This window comes from Erpetoichthys calabaricus, chromosome 6 (genome assembly GCF_900747795.2).
Source record: "Erpetoichthys calabaricus chromosome 6, fErpCal1.3, whole genome shotgun sequence".
Classification (NCBI taxonomy): Eukaryota; Metazoa; Chordata; class Cladistia; order Polypteriformes; family Polypteridae; genus Erpetoichthys; species Erpetoichthys calabaricus.
The window spans coordinates 217,032,408-217,048,076 of NC_041399.2; the positions used below are offsets into that span (position 1 = coordinate 217,032,408).

Consider the following 15,669-nt stretch of genomic DNA (forward strand, 5'->3'; position numbering starts at 1 on the left):
GTCTCCTCCTCAGAGGGTGCCCACTGTGCTGGAGCCCCTGTTGTAAGGATGGGGCATCAGGGTGGCACACTCCCAGCTGTTCTTCTCCCTGGGTGTTATTAGGATCACCCCAGGTATCCATAATGAGTCTCGTCTGTGATCAATTTGAATTGGGGTTGAAGGTGACCACAGCACTGGTGCCCCCAGTGAGAAGGATGGGCAGCACATTTGCCATGGGATGGTGAGAGAGAGAGAGAAGTGGGCATCTTTGGTGACTTGGCATTGCCAGCCTGTCTGTCTGTGTGTAGGCCAACATTACTCAACCTTTAAGTATTTGCGACCCGAGTTTTCATAACAGTTTTAATTGTGCCCCCCTAATGTTTTTTTGAAACCCTAATAAAATTTATTCCTATAGTTTTTGCTGGCGGTACACTGCTACAAGTTTAAAATTTCCCTACGAATAGAGAAATTACCCCACATATGGCAACATTCGTGCCCCCTTTTTAGGGGGGCGCTCCCCACAGTTTGAGAACTGCTGGTGTAGGCACTGTGCCCCCTAGTGGCTAAGGCATTGGTGGCCCAGTTAAACATATTGCTTACTGGTTCAACTCAATGACTCCAAAAGAGCGCCAGCGTGCGGCATGCCATCTCTCTGGGGTCTGTGGAAGGTGAGGTTTTTAAGTATTTACCAGGGCACTATATTGTCACCCAGGGTGACAGGTCCAGTCTCTACTACAGAATACAAATGCCATTAGAACAACCTGGATGGGAGCGGCCATTAGAGAACATGCCAGTGGTGGTCCTCCAGTAATCCCACTGACCCCTTCTGCAGTCCTGAGAATGGAGAAATTGAAAAATATTGTAAAATGAGTCAAACCATAATTTGTGCTCACCCTTAAAGGCGCTATATAACATCAGGAGATGATTCCTGTGCTTCACCAACACTCCCACTGTAATAAATATGGAAACACTTTAATTGCAGACTGTAAATGACTTCACTGTGTAAGGCACTATATAACACTGCACCTCTCCAGGATTCATGTTATGACCCTGACTGAGTCTCATAGCCGTGCCATCCTGTTTAATGCCAACATAAACGAGCTGCGTTCACAAGGAAAGGCACTATATAAGATCAACACGCCCAATTCACAGGTAGCTGTTCTCCCTCTAGAAATGAACTTTAAAGGAACAATAAATGTGTTGCATCTGCTCTGAAAGGCGCTATATCACTTCCCAATACGTCTCCTCATGATGCATTGTATGACCCTGAGTGAGTCCCATAAGCTTCCATTGCTGAGACATGTGGACACATTTTAAATGGCTCTTTAAATGAGCTGTGCTCAAAGTGAAAGGCGCTATATAATGTCCCAGTGTTCAGCCCCCTGCACAGTAGGGAGTGTGACCTGGCGTGACTCCCACGATAGACATGTGGACCCATTTTAAAAGACCCTTTCAATGAGCTCTGTTCACTATGAAAGGCACTATATAAGTTCACAATGCTAACCATTTAGCGCCCCCTACAGGTTGTCCTGTGCCCTGACTGCACTCCCACTTAGACATTTTAAATGAACTCTTAATGCATGGTGTTTACTACGTAAGGCACTATATAACATCCAGAATTCTGGACATTCAGACCCTCTACAGGTGGTCACAATGCCATGCTAATTACACAAGGCCAGAATAAAAAAATAGCGATGTCCACAGCTAAAGGCGCTATATGAAATCCCCCTTCAGTCCTCATCGCTGACCCCTAGTGATCTCTTTGAAGAAGTGCAGATGCTCATCTGGTCTGAAACAAGACCTCAGCAGTGGCTTGTGAATGAGTGTCACTTTCACACTCCTGTGACATGGTGGTCTTCCCACCTGGGGGGCTACACTGGCTATCATGTTCAATTTCTTACTTTTATCACACAATTTGTTTTTTTTTTGTTTGTTTGTTTAGTGATAAAGAGGATGAAGAAAACGTAGTGAAGCCCCTCACTAACAGCCACATGGGTGACCATGGCACTGGACGCCTGAGACAGCAGGGTCCTTGGAACGGGACACCAGCGATGGTCGACACCATGAAATCCAAAGCCCAGCCCAACAAGCTCAACGGCTGTCGGTTCACGCAGGACGAGCCCCTCAACTTCTGCAAGTCCCCGCTGCCGGGGCACCGACCCGAATGTCTGGAGAATGAGTGGCCCTCAAAATGTTCATCGGGGGCCCAAAATCAAGTGGGCTTCCCAAACCGGCATCACTTGGGGAAGTCGGGCGGCTGCAGAGCGCCCCCTAGCTATCACCACAGCGACCTCCCCAAGTATTACAGCACCCCGCTGAACCCCGACCTGGACGGCTGTGTGACGGAGGCCCTCAAAATGGACGCGCTGTACTCCGCTCAGCTGCACAGGGTCCACGCAGACACGCCAGTGAAACTTGAGCACGACTCGGACGGCAGGAACGGCTGCCACATGTATGCTGGCGCCCAGGGCAGGACGTGGGAGTGTAAGGAGTATCTGGAGAAGGGCCTGGAGCTCTGTGGTCCTGAAGGTGTCCTGCTGAAGTCAGAGCTGGACTACCTGGAGCAGTACACGGACTGTCAGAAGAGCAAAAGCAACTTCACCTCCCCGCTCAGCGAACATTACGGCGACGCGTGTGCCAGAAACAGAGCCGCCCAGTGCCCATCTACTAAGGACTTCACCCAGGTGGACTCGCAGGCGCCCAGCACCCACTGTTTGGACGCTTCACTCTGCTGGCATCACCATGTGGAGCACAAGGAGTACAACTGGTATGATGACAAGGACGTCTGTGCCTTGAGAGGTCAGCACGTCATTCACTCCATCAAACGCGAGCCCATGGACTCGCCCCCCTGGCACGAGCCACAGCAGGCGGGCATACAGACTGCACTGACCCACCAGGGGGCGACACCGAACTGTGGTTCATATACGGTGCCACACAAACATGCCCAGTATTTGTATCTGCAGTGAGAGCTGCCTGCTCTGGTACTGCCAGGGTCTCAGCGGTGTGTGCCCACCTGACTGCTTGACCATCAGCCTTATGGTACAACTGCATGGAATATGCGTTTTATTAAAGCCCTTTTCATAAAAGACACATTGGACCGCAGTGTTTATTGATCTGGAAAAGTCCATTGGGGGGGCAGAAGAGCAAACCTGACATGAAAGGCAGCTGTTAGGACCACCGTAGCGAGCAGAATGTGAGAGCAGTGCAGACAAGGATGGCAATGGTGCCCAGCAAGTTCACCAGTCCTCTTCAGCCACGTTCTCCAAACTAGCACCCAGCTGAGTCTTCAAGGTCCCCACAGCCCACCACACTCCTCGGTCACTTATTCCATGAGTTGGTGGGTGTGTAACGTTCTAAAGTTGGTGTGAAATCCCACCTTGAGTGGCGTCCACCTGTGCCCTGAACCCTTAAGGAAGAATTCACTTTAAAGCAAGCGCCGTGACTTTCACCATTTTAGACACTTCAGAGGGTCGTCTTACCGTCTCCATTGGGGTCAACTCCTTCAGGCTCCATGCATTTAATGTGAAGACCCCAACCATACACAGCACTCCAAGTGAGGCCTCCCCAGTGACCCACATGGCTCAAGTAGGACCTCCTCTGACTTGTACTCTGGAGTTCAGGGCGCTATATAACCTAACGCCCAATCAATCCTTCAAATGGCATTCTCCGAGGTTCTGAATCAGCCCAGTCGCTGTCCTCTGACCTTTCTCTAGTGCTGTTGTGTTTTTTTTGTAATATGGAGACCAAATCTGCAGATGAGGCCTCACTCGTGTGTTATTGAGGTGAAGTTTCACCTCCCTTCACTTGTGCTGTACGTCTAAGGGCTCGTTTATACTTCACGCTCAGATCATGGCTGCCACGCGTTTCCAACATTCATTTGACGCGTCCTCTGTGCAGGTCCTCAGAGGGGATCACAACAGAACGTGATATCCTAGTGGTCCTCACGTTCTCATGTATCGCTGTCCATGGTCCTGAATCAGCCCAGTCACTGTTCTCTGGACTTCCTCTTGTGCTGCTATGTCTTTTTTGTAACATGGAGACCAAAGCTGCACCTGGTAGTTCCGGTGAGACCTCGGTAGTGCACTACAGAGCTGAAATGTAACCGCCTGTCATTTGTGTTGTGTATTTAAGGGGGCGCTATATGACCTAAAGTCCTAAAGGCTCGGCTCCTCCAGTCGTTTCTAATCAGTTGCTCTCCATGGTGTTGTATCCCCCTGGTCGCTGCCCTCTGACCTTTCCCTGTTGCTGGTGGGCCTTTTCAATATTATTGAGACGGTGCTCCAGGTGAGCCCCCACTAGTGCGTCATACCACTTCAGTATGATCTCCTTTGGCTTGTACTCCACACATCTTGGTGCTACATAACCCTGTTATCCTGTTAACCTCCACTCCCAGGTCCCAGCCCAGCTCCTCTCCTCGGACTTCCTCTTGTGCTGCTCTGTCTTTTATTGGGCACTCAGTACTTCAGGTGAGGCCTCACCTGGGCTTTACATGGCTGCAGTGTGACATCTCGTGGCTTTTATTGTACATTTAAGGGTGCACATTATACCCGAACGTCCTGTCAGTCCTTCTTCAGTCCACGTTACCCCTCAGTCTCCACTTTGTTCCTCCTCGTTTGCTCTCCAGGGTCCTGATTCAGCTTAGTCGCCTAGCCCTGGACTTTCTCATGTGATACTCGGCCTTTTTCGTAGCCTAAAGAACAACATAACCCCACACTCCACTCCATGTGAGACCTGACCAGTGTGTTGTGTGACTTCAGTATAACCTCCGTTGGTCCACCCTGACGTGCCACTGTTGCTCTTAGCCACTTCTGTCTTCTTCAGTCGTGTCACCTCTTAATCTCCAGTTGGCTTCCTTCTTTAGGTCTCAGTTGCTTGCCATGATGTTGAATCAGCCTCATTGTTTCCTTCTGGAGTTCCTCTTGTGCTGTTCTGTCTTTCTGATAATATGGAGCACAAAACGGCACCCAGTACTCAGGTGAGACCTCACTGGTGTGGTGTGTAGATAAAGCAGAACCTCCATGACGTGAGCTGCGCACTTTGTGGGCACCACATAACCTAAGGTCCTATCAGCCTTCATAATGGCTTCACTTCACCAGTAACCAGTCCACTACGACTTCCAGGTCCTCCTCATAAGGTGTACTTCCAAGTGTCAGATCGCGTTTCATCTGCCCACGTTCTCCTAAGTCAGTTTGCTGTCCTGGTCCCTCTGTAATGATCTGCCCTTCCACTTCATTATCATTGCTGTGACCCACTAGAGCCTCCACCCCCTGGAGGGTTGGTGTCATCATCAGACGTACTTCACTTGGACTTTTTAATTTTGTAGTCTCATCAAGTGTTGAGGCCAACGTTGCAGCCATCTCCAAATTCCCACTTCTCTTAGTCTTCTCTTATCAAAGCAAAGCCCTTCTGAAAATCCAACTTATGAAGACCACTTCTCTGATCATCTGCTTTAATTCCACCATTTGACTTGACCACAATCTCCCCAGCATCTTCATGTGCTGCTCTGCTTATTCCTTATGAATTCCTCCCATTAATTTACTCCTGGCGCGTGTGAGGCCTACTGGCCCTTGGTTACCTGACTCGTCCTGATTACCTTTTCTGAAGATGACTGATAACACTTGCTGGCCTGCCCATGCGCAGTGGTCTCTGACAGGTACGTGTCCAGGATTTCTGTCCTTACTCACCCACCAGCCTCCATAAGTGACATCAGATACGCGTTACCTGTTGCTGGAGAGCTCAGCCTTTTTCATCTTTACAGCGTGTCTCCCTCTAGAGTTCCCAGATCCTCCCTGGTAGTCGCAGTTTATGCTTCCTACGATTTATAAGAACAGAAATCAATAAGCTTCGGTTAACTTGTGTTACTGGGCTCTTGAAGTGCCGTCTCTCTCAGTGCCAAGTCTTCTTTTCAGGCAGTGTGGTTAAGGCCTGGCACTTCAAACCCAGAGGATGTGGGCTCAAATCCCACAATCGCCACCGTGAGACCCTCAGTGAGTCTCCTGACCTGCCTGGAAAACCAAAAGTGAAGTAACCAGTTGTATCATAAATGATGTCAGTTACCTTGGATGAAGGTGTTGGTGAGATAAGTAAAACGTTAGTGGGGTGGGCTTTTAGGAAGAAACCCTGTGGGTGGGGTCTTTTCAGTGGGGGGGGGGGGGTTCATGAGAAGAATCCCAAACTTCCATGTAAACGTTTGGTTGGGAGGCTTGGAATCGTCTAAGACCACTGGGGGCGGAGTCAACAGGAAGGGCGTGGTCTTACGGGCCTCAGAGCGTCTCGGGTCACCAGATGTGTTTGTCTCGTCTGCCGCTGGCCATTCTGTGGACTTTGCTGCTCTTCACTGTGTCCTCAGATGTGTCATCCCAAGAATCACATGTGGCCCAGGTGACAACTGGACTGATTTGACGGTTTGCTACTCATTATCTTTAAACAACGAAGGGTCCGTTTGTTGCCATTTGTGATCGTTTTCCATCAGTTCATCCGTTTTCATAAGCACTTTGGAGCCTACCCTGGCGATGTGAGACATGGCTGGCAGGACAAGGGGGCTCACTGTGGTGCACACACACAAACACAGAGTCCCCTCATAATCACCCAGCAAGCAAACACATGCAGGAAGTGGAGGGGAAATGAAGACCACCACAACACACCCAGCCCTCTCATGGATACTCTGGAGCCGGGACCCCTGAGCTGTGCGTCAGCAGCACTAACCAGTGGGCCGCCCTGTAGTTGCTTTTCCTTCTTACACCCTCGGGACAGCAGTCACCTGACCGGAGAGGGCAGCAGGAGCTGGCGATCACCTCGGTGGGCAGACGCTGAAAACCTTTTGAGCCAAAATGGAGACCACTTGAGTGTGGCCAGGAAACAGTTCAAAGGTCAACTCGAACAAACAGGCCAAGGAGAAGCAGCAAGCAATGGAGTCACATAATGGGGCTCATGGCCAGCATGGGGTCCACTACACATAAGAAGGTTTAGTGTGGACACAGGTGTGGACAGGGCCGTGGATCCCCCACTAAACCAAGCTTTTCATCCCAAAATTCACTTTCAGCACAGCGTCCTTTGTAGAAGTGTGCCCACCGTCCATGCCCTTAGGCGCACAGCTTCACCAGTCGGTGTACCTCACTTGTCCTCGACTCCTATAGCTGGCTGTCCAAGTCAGAGGGCACAGTGAGCCAAGCGAAGTTCCGGACATGAGCATCAGGTGGGCACGTTAACAAAGTTTCAGTTAGATTGTGCAGTCGTCTTTTCTACTTAAAGATACTGGAGATACTGGTGATACTAGAGGTCACCAGTCCTGGGACTCACAAGTAGCCAGTTAACCACCCGAGGGTCTGCACAGAACCTCTGCCTGATGGTCACTTTATCTTGGAGGTCAAGGAGCAGCGTGTCCAGCCAAAGTGTTTCCATAGGTACCCACCTGTGACATCGTGTTTCATGTCAGAAATAGCCATCAGCTGGCATCTCATGTGGCCACCACACCTCTGAGGCTCAGGCAACAAACTCATATGGCAAACTGAGTCCGACTCCAAGCAGGTTTGGGGGGCTGCAGGCTAAAAGGTGGTCCTCAGTAAACAACATTCCTGAGGGGTGAATATGGGTGGACCCCTTCTATGCCAGGCTCTTGTATACCAGCCGCCAATTTCTACACAAAATAGATAGATAGATAGATAGATAGATAGATAGATAGATAGATAGATAGATAGATAGATAGATAGATAGATAGATAGATAGATAGATAGATGTGAAAGGCACTATATAATAGATAGATAGATAGATAGATAGATAGATAGATAGATAGATAGATAGATAGATAGATAGATAGATAGATAGATAGATGTGAAAGGCACTATATAATAGATAGATAGATAGATAGATAGATAGATAGATAGATAGATAGATAGATAGATAGATAGATAGATAGATAGATAGATAGATAGATAGATGTGAAAGGCACTATACTGTATAACAGATACATCCCTCAAATGCTTCTCAAACACACTGAGGAAGTCACAAGGTGAGCAGTCAGGAGCTACACACGAAAAGGGTCTGGACTGAGATTTGACAGTATGCAGAGTTGGCATCACCCGACGGTATTCACCAGCAGACCAGAGTGGTCAAGAAGAAGCATGGGACCTCACAAGTGTATCCTACTGCTTGTAGGCAAGCATCAAGAATTTGAACCCAATACATGCCAGTACTGTACAGAAAGCTTACACTGAACCTCTCACTGTCACTTTCCACCTTCTAGTTTTTTATTTTTTCCTGTGTGCTCAGGTAGATGTATTGTTTAAAAATGATATTTATTCATTGCGCTGAATGTGTCAGCTTTCTTCTTGTATATTTTATAATTTGGCACTAGTAGCGTTCGCCATTCTACACTTCGCAGCGAAACCGTCGAGAACTACAATTCCCAGCATCCACCGCGCGGCACTGCGCCCTGCTCCGGAAGTGCCTTCTACCAGCTGTCGGCCTTGGCCGTGAAGGCGAAGGAGGACTTCTAGGAAAAAGGATGAGAAATAAAGAGTGAAGATGGGAGTCCGTGCCGGCGAATAACCCAGGATTGGTTTAATTCAGAAGAAGGTGCGGAGAACATTTAAAGGTAGGATGTGGCAGTTGAGCAGAGTGCGCTGACTTCCCCCTGGGCCTTAGTTCCGCGCGAGAAGCCAAAACTCCTGCAAAGCTGAAGCGCTCACAGTGGGGCTTCGTTTGGTGGGTGGCCGTGGTCGTCGTGGTGCTGCACAGTCGATCGGCAGTCGCCTTTCCAAGGAGCAGAGAGTGGCCTGCCGTGGGCAGCGCGCCCGTCTGTCACCAGGCGGAACGGAGGGAACGTCTGCTGCTCAACCGTGCTGAGCGTCAGGAGCTGCCGCGGCGGCGCCCCCTCGGGCTCGTGGGCTCGGCTCAGCCTCTCTTCCGTGCTCGTTACGTTTGGTGGGACACTTTAGAGGCGCTTCACTTTCATTTCCTTATTCTGCGTTTGCCCCGAGGAGCTGTCGGACGACACAGACATGGAGGGAGAGGTGAACGTGCAAGCGGGGGCTGCAGACCTCCACGTTGACGTGACTGTCTGCTTTAGGATCGCCGGGCGCAGGCCCTTGAATTGGGCAGGAGGAGGAGCGGCTGCTGTGTTAGTCGCCGAGTTCGCCCTCGTCCCGGGGCTGCGCTGGCTTTCTGTGCGCCATACCGCCGTTCGTGCTCGGTAGCCGGTGTGCGAGTGCTCCTCTCTCGGTTTGCGGCCTTCTTTGTTGATTTAAGATGTGGCTGGTGGGGCGCTTCCCGTTTTAAAGGGCAGGTTTCGTGCATGACACCCGATAATCGAGCTTTGTGTGGGGCTCCTGACTGAGTGCATACGCAGGGCCCTCGGGTAAAGTGCGTGTATAAAGTTTAGAAATCACTAAACAGACGTAAAGGTTATTAAGTTTACACGAGGAGGTGGACAACAACCTGAATAACAACAATGGAAACCAACAACATCATCCATTAATGAATTGTGGAACCCTGGCCAGTTGACAATGGAGGGCAGAAAAACAAAAACTCAAATCCTCAGCATCAGTAGAGAAAAAAATAAACTGGGGGGGGGGGGTCCGGGTCCATGGCTGGTGATGTCAGACAAAGTCCGACACGGTGACAGACCTTCTATAGTGGGGTCTGTGCTGGCCGTCCAGTCTGAGGACAGAATCTTTAGGTGCGATGACTCCAGTGCTCCCAGTATCTGAGAGGACTCTTAAGGTTGGTCTGTAGATGTTGTGATACTTCTGCACAAGTGCCAGTATGCACAGCTTGCCAGCAGCTCTAGTCAGGGAGTACCGGCCTAAAGTCGCGGGTCTTCAGCCTTGGGACCCCAGAACTCAAAGCCCAGACTCCCAGTGTTGATTTTTTAATCATAAGTAGGCTGGCATCTTGAGACCCCAATGTCTGCTCGGGTGTGTAAAGGATGACAAGCTCAGAGATGTGCGCAGGACCTCAGCTGTTTATCTGTTAGAAGGAGGATATTGAGGTCTGCCCTAAACTTAACTGGGAGCGAGTGCAGGGACGTGAGGACTGGAGTTACGTGTTTGTATTTTTGTTTTTTTTGACTGAAAGCTAAACAACAGAACTGAATGCATTGCAGTTGGCAGTCACACTAAATATAAAGGCAGGCATTAATATCTCAGTATCCCGCATATTTAGAAAGCATCTTAAGTGTCCAGCATTTTTAAGATTGGATAGTTTTGTAATGTGTGTTTGAAATGACGTGCCAGCGTCAAAGATGGCGCCTAAATTACGTGATCAGGTCCAGTTGAGGAGTAGGCACGGGTACAGCGTGTTGCTGACGAAACAGATGGGTTTCCTGGTTGGCAACCCCTTCCAGAAATGACCCTGTATCTGCCACAGCCAGGTGTGACGTGGGTGTCCCCTTGGCCTGGTCCTGAACAATGAGCCGGATCGCCCTCGGGTAATTGCGCCACATGTCGTAGTGCCGTAACTGACGCTCCTTCACAAGCGCGTGCCGATTCAGTAAAACCAATGCTGAGTTCAGCCGTGACGGATTGTCGTGCCGGTGGTCTCGTCATTTCCCCCCCATTTCAAGTCATTCTCGTCCACCCTTGCCTGTAACTCACTGACCCCAATAATTAAGGACAGCATCGGAGGAGCGTCATGTGGTGTAAAAGTTAATAACCGGGTGTCATGTGACACCATATTGAACTTGTGAGTGTCGCGTTGGAGTCCTGGCAGCACATTTCTTTACATCGGTTTGATAAATACGAGCTAAAGCCGATGGGCAGAGTCTGCGTAATAAAACGGGTGTCAGACGCTGCCCTTCAATCCATCACCACTGGGGATGCCCTTCACAGAGCGGGTACGAGACTGTCACTCTCTACTGTCATTGGAGTCCTTCACAGCCCAACGCCTTGTCATCGTTTTCAATGCTCGATAGACACTTACACCCTCACATGCTTTGTAAAGTTGTCGTGGTGCCTGCTGCTGCCCCGCCGGGTGTGGGCTTGGGCCTCGTCACTCTTGTAAAGTGGGCACTGCCCATTGTTGTTGTGCTTTTAGTTTTTTTGAGAGCCACGCAGCACCCATCCATGACGAGATACGATTTGCCCCCTTAACGGGAGCCACCATGATGTGCCAAACAGCAGACCAATATTAGCTCTCGGGTCATTACACCCACCGCTGCACTAAATGTGAAGAAGCCCACCCAGGAAGCCCACGTGTTCTCCTCTCTGTGGAAACAAAGCCAGCGGTCCGAGGCTGCCATTGTGGAAGGAGCCGGTTTGCTGGCCACAAACACTGCGGTGGTCTGCGCTGCCACCAGAGATGCCACGTGTGTGGGTTGTCTGCTCGTTCTGTCCGTGTTATGCTGGCTTTGTCCCTTTTTCACCTCCGTGCTGCCACTCCACTCTAAACTTTACATTTGTGCAGTTCATGGCTCAGAGATCTTCTTGAGCAGCCGGTGCTTGAAAGGCTCCCAGGTCTCATTGGCTGTGTTTTGTCCCATGATGATGATGATGATGATGACGCCTGAGGGTGTCACAGGGATCTGAGGCACATGGTGACAGGCCAGGCAGCAGCAGCAGCAGCAGCCCATTGCCTGACTGTCAAGGGCGTATTTTAGTAGTCATTAGCAGATGAGGGGGCTCAGTGAGGTAAGTTCAAGTTAACGCTGGACACGTCATGCAGAACATTCTGGAATCGACGTTTGTGGATTGAAATCTCAAAACACCCACCCAGGGCCGATTCTCTTTCAGCGGCTCTCAACGTTCTGAGCAGATGGCGACTCCTAACTTGACCGAGGAGGCCAATGTGAGTGCAGAGCTGACCATTGAGGGTGGGGGGCATGTTGATGGACCACCTCACTTACCCTTTTCATGAATTCCCTCCTTTAAGTGGCCTTAAGAAGCTAATGGAGTCATCATCACAGGAAGACGGGGACTGTAAAGATCTGCTTGAGTTTACCACCGAGGTCACTGATGGGTGTCAAATTGTCATAAATCTGCCACCCTCAAGTGGCACTGTGTTTACCGCAGACCCTTCAGATGCCAACTCCTGAGTTCGTGAATTACACGGTGATTCTGAGCTCCTCCTCCTCCTCGCGCTCGTGTCCACCACGCACACACATGCAGTCCTAACCAGAGCAGGCTCCTCCTCCTCTACCGACAATTAACCAATCAGAACGCAGAGGTCGCTAGGGCCCGCCCTCTCTGCCGTGGTGGGTGGCCGTTCTCGTGTCATTCAGATATTTCGTGTTGTGTGTGGCGTCGCTGACACTTTAAAAACATAACAACAAAAACGTATTTCATGAAAGGTTTAAATATTTGTGGTGTTTATTGTCACATTTCACAATTCGTGTATTTATTTGTTTTATTTATGTACTGAAGTTTGTCTGAAAGCATCCGCCATACAAAAGAGTTGACAAGAACCCTTCTGGCTGTAAGTAAACTGGTGAAGTCCGGCGTCCCGTGTGCCCTCAAAGCCCTCGGTGGTCCTGGTGAGGCTGCCCACTTGCAGGACTTTACTTTAGTTTGTGTGTTTTTGCCCCTTTCAGATCGTGTCACACGTCACCTCTGTAAACATCTGCAGGTGTCACTGTCACCAACACGTAAAGGTGGCCGACCATTGAAAATAACTTTATTTGTGTTCAGTTATTCACGTTAATACACTCGGATAATGCAAACCTGCAAGTCCGGACGAGAACGTTCTTCATCGAGGGGCCGTCGGATGTTTGTTTGCCTGCTTTGACTCGCAGCCAGAGCTTGTAGAGAAGTTGAAATGACATCACAGCTTAGGAGTCGGCGACATCGTCCTGTTGGCGTTACTTCACGCTGGCGCATGTGGGTAACGTCAATGACACGGATTTGATTGTCCTGTTGTAGATGTTGGCGTCTTCAGCGTCCAGTCCTTTTTGTGTTCTTACGAGTAAACGTCATGTTACTGCAGATCAAGGTCTGGCGTGATTGTAGATAATAAGGCTTTCAAATAACAAAATGTCTTGAACTCTGTTTATATGTGAGTGGGCACACCTGGCACTCAATTGGCAGCGTTTAGGGTTTTAGTTTAAAGATGTCCTGTTTACACCGTAGCTCTGAGTGCCCCGTCCTGTAGCCTTCTGGGAGGTACTTACTATTATTATTAATATTATTATTATTATTATTAGTTGTCCTCTGTGGCTCCACCCACACAGCGAGGAGGCCCCGCCCCACTCCTGATGTCACAATTCCCCTCCCCTTGGTCCACAGTCTCAGATTAGTGCAAATAAATCACTGCTGAGCCCGATGAGAGGACTCGCAAAATCAACTGGAATGTTCAAGCAAATTCTAGAAAGAAAAAAAAAAGCCAATCTAAACCCCTGAAGTTGTTCTCTCGTGAAAAGCGAACAGACGTTGGATTTTCTAGATTGAGAGATTAACGTATAACAATAGCAATAAGAACCGAAGTGTAATCTGGATGAAGGGTTACCCGTTGGCCCATTGACTCCACTGCTCACCTTGTCTCCTTCCCGCAGGATTTGCGTCTCATCATGGAGGAAACGGACCGCGAGGCTGTGGCGACCGCCGTCCAGAGAGTGGCTGGAATGCTGCAGAGACCGGACCAGCAGGACAAGGTGGAGCAGTACAGGAGGAGAGAGGCTCGCAAGAAGGCCTCGGTGGAGGCCAGGCTGAAGGTACCTCACGCTGGGCTTTCTTAACCCTTAAACCGCCACATACTGGGGGGGGGGGGTTCATGCACCCCCGGACGTCAAATACTTTTTAAAGTAATGTCACAATTCTAAAAGACCAAGTGACATTTTAATAGAACACAAAGAGCCTCACAATGACAGCAACTCTGATCATTTTACAGTCCGCCAATGAACTGTAGAAACCACTGCAACAATCTATCATGAAATGTGATGCCATTGATGAAATTCAGTCCATCACCAATTGTGCCATCTGCGCTTGAACTGCAGCGGGTCGATCCCAGGGACAGCGAGGGGGCGCCAGTGGTCATGAATGTACGGCGCGGACTGGTCAGCTCCAGCGTGCTGGCAGATTGTACTGTGAGCCAAATGTAGCCGGTTACGGCGGTTTAAGGGTTAACTCTTTTAGGGCTCATTTTAATTTTTTTTTTTTCATTTTGTCCCAGGGCTGAATATTTTCCCCTAAAACTCACTTTTCACACAAAGCGATGGTTTAACACACAAATCGGCATCAAATGTCACTCTGTGTTATGATCTGTGAGCCCCTGCGGTATGTAACGTCCCCGTTTGTCTCGTCACTCGTAAGCTTGAAGTAGTCGAGTGGCTGCCAACCTGTGGTGCCCACTAGCACACCGCGTGGTTTGGTGAAGTCCAGTAGCCAGCTTGCCTCCCATGGATCGATGTCTTCGATGTCTGTGTATTCGCCTGAGGCGTGTCAGCTACACGACCAGCTGGGGGCCGATCTGTTTTGGATCTCCGGACCACTTGCATCAAAATTGCAGTTCGATAAGTCAGAGTCCAACTCGCCGATAACACAACAAATAAATAAATAAATTATACGCCCAGAGTACTTTGCTGTGTGCGTTGGCCTCACCCAATGTCTGTGCCATTCTAGACGTCATTTGTTCCATGCTACCCGCTCAGGGATTTGACGTCAAGTCAACGAGTCTAACGGCCCTCCTAGCAAAGTGGGTCAGCCTGTCACGTAATGGTGAGTGTTGGTGACGTTTCCAGCTCTTATCAACCTTTGCCCTGCCCTCAACTCCTTAGGGCGACATCCACCCTTAAAGAGTTAAACTTCTCATGGCCCAGCCTTGCTGTTCTTGGTGACTTTGAGACCCAGTCCATGACAGTCATAGCGAGGTGTTGTCCCCCTCGGAGGGTCGCTGATGACAGTCATAGAGGAGCCACGTCGATTGCCTAAACTGTTTGCGGCCTGACACTTGACACAATGTTCTGGACCCTCTGCCATTGAATACAGCGGGGATTCACCACTCAAAAGGCAGCACCCCATAGTTTAAGAAACTGTCCTCAAGGGTGACCTCGTCCCCATGGGCTTGTCCGACCTACCAGAGTCACTCACTGATGTTTGTGTTCAGCACCTGAAAATTAAATCAATGCAAACTCCGCCATCCATTTCCACACCCCGCTTATCGAGGGCAGAGTCGTGGAGGAGCTGCAGCCTGATTGCTTGGACCGCAAGTGTAGACGTTAAGATGTTGGCGTCCTGGTGCAGGTTGCCATTCTCGCCCTTCTCCTAATTAGTGACCCGTTTTTGCTGCTAATTCTTTTCCCTTATTGACTTTGATCACAAACATAACATTCCACACAGTCAAGTCAAACTTAACAACTCAAAGCAAAATGTGACCTCCACCCAAAAGAAAGAGAGGAGCCAACAGCCACAACTTCTCTATAAAAGGAGGAGCAAGAAAAGAAGGGGGTCCCTTACCCCCAAATGGAAGCTTATTCTAAACCAGTGTTTCCCAAACTCGGTCCTGTGGCTGCAGGTTTTTGTTCCAACCAGCTTCTGTTTTTAATTGAACTCCTGAGCTAATTAAGTGAACTGATAGTTCCCAGGTTCTGTGTTTAGGGAACAATATAGAAATTAGAAAACTAAGTTTGCTAAAAAAATAAAATATTAAAATATACCAAGCATTTATATAGGAATAATGTATTTTTTTTCTTTTTAACAATATTTTCGTCTTGATTTTCATTCTACTTTTCTAGGTCTTCTAATTGTTTAATTAATCCATTATTTA

The 15,669-nt window shown here is 49.3% G+C and overlaps 2 protein-coding genes across 2 annotated transcripts in view; both read left to right on the forward strand.

The window, feature by feature from the left end:
* Positions 1 to 3,069, forward strand: part of ahrrb (aryl-hydrocarbon receptor repressor b) — a 32,173-nt gene extending 29,104 nt beyond the window's left edge. Inside the window, exon 11 of the mRNA XM_028790821.2 lies at positions 1,922 to 3,069. Coding sequence (XP_028646654.2) covers positions 1,922 to 2,945 — 1,024 coding nt within the window. The 3' untranslated portion in view covers positions 2,946 to 3,069. The remainder of the gene's footprint in view (positions 1 to 1,921) is intronic.
* A 5,334-nt stretch (positions 3,070 to 8,403) lies between these two features.
* The window catches only part of exoc3 (exocyst complex component 3), a 39,974-nt gene continuing 32,708 nt past the window's right edge, over positions 8,404 to 15,669 (forward strand). The window contains exons 1-2 of the mRNA XM_028790860.2: positions 8,404 to 8,572; positions 13,460 to 13,618. Coding sequence (XP_028646693.1) covers positions 13,475 to 13,618 — 144 coding nt within the window. The 5' untranslated portion in view covers positions 8,404 to 8,572; positions 13,460 to 13,474. The remainder of the gene's footprint in view (positions 8,573 to 13,459; positions 13,619 to 15,669) is intronic.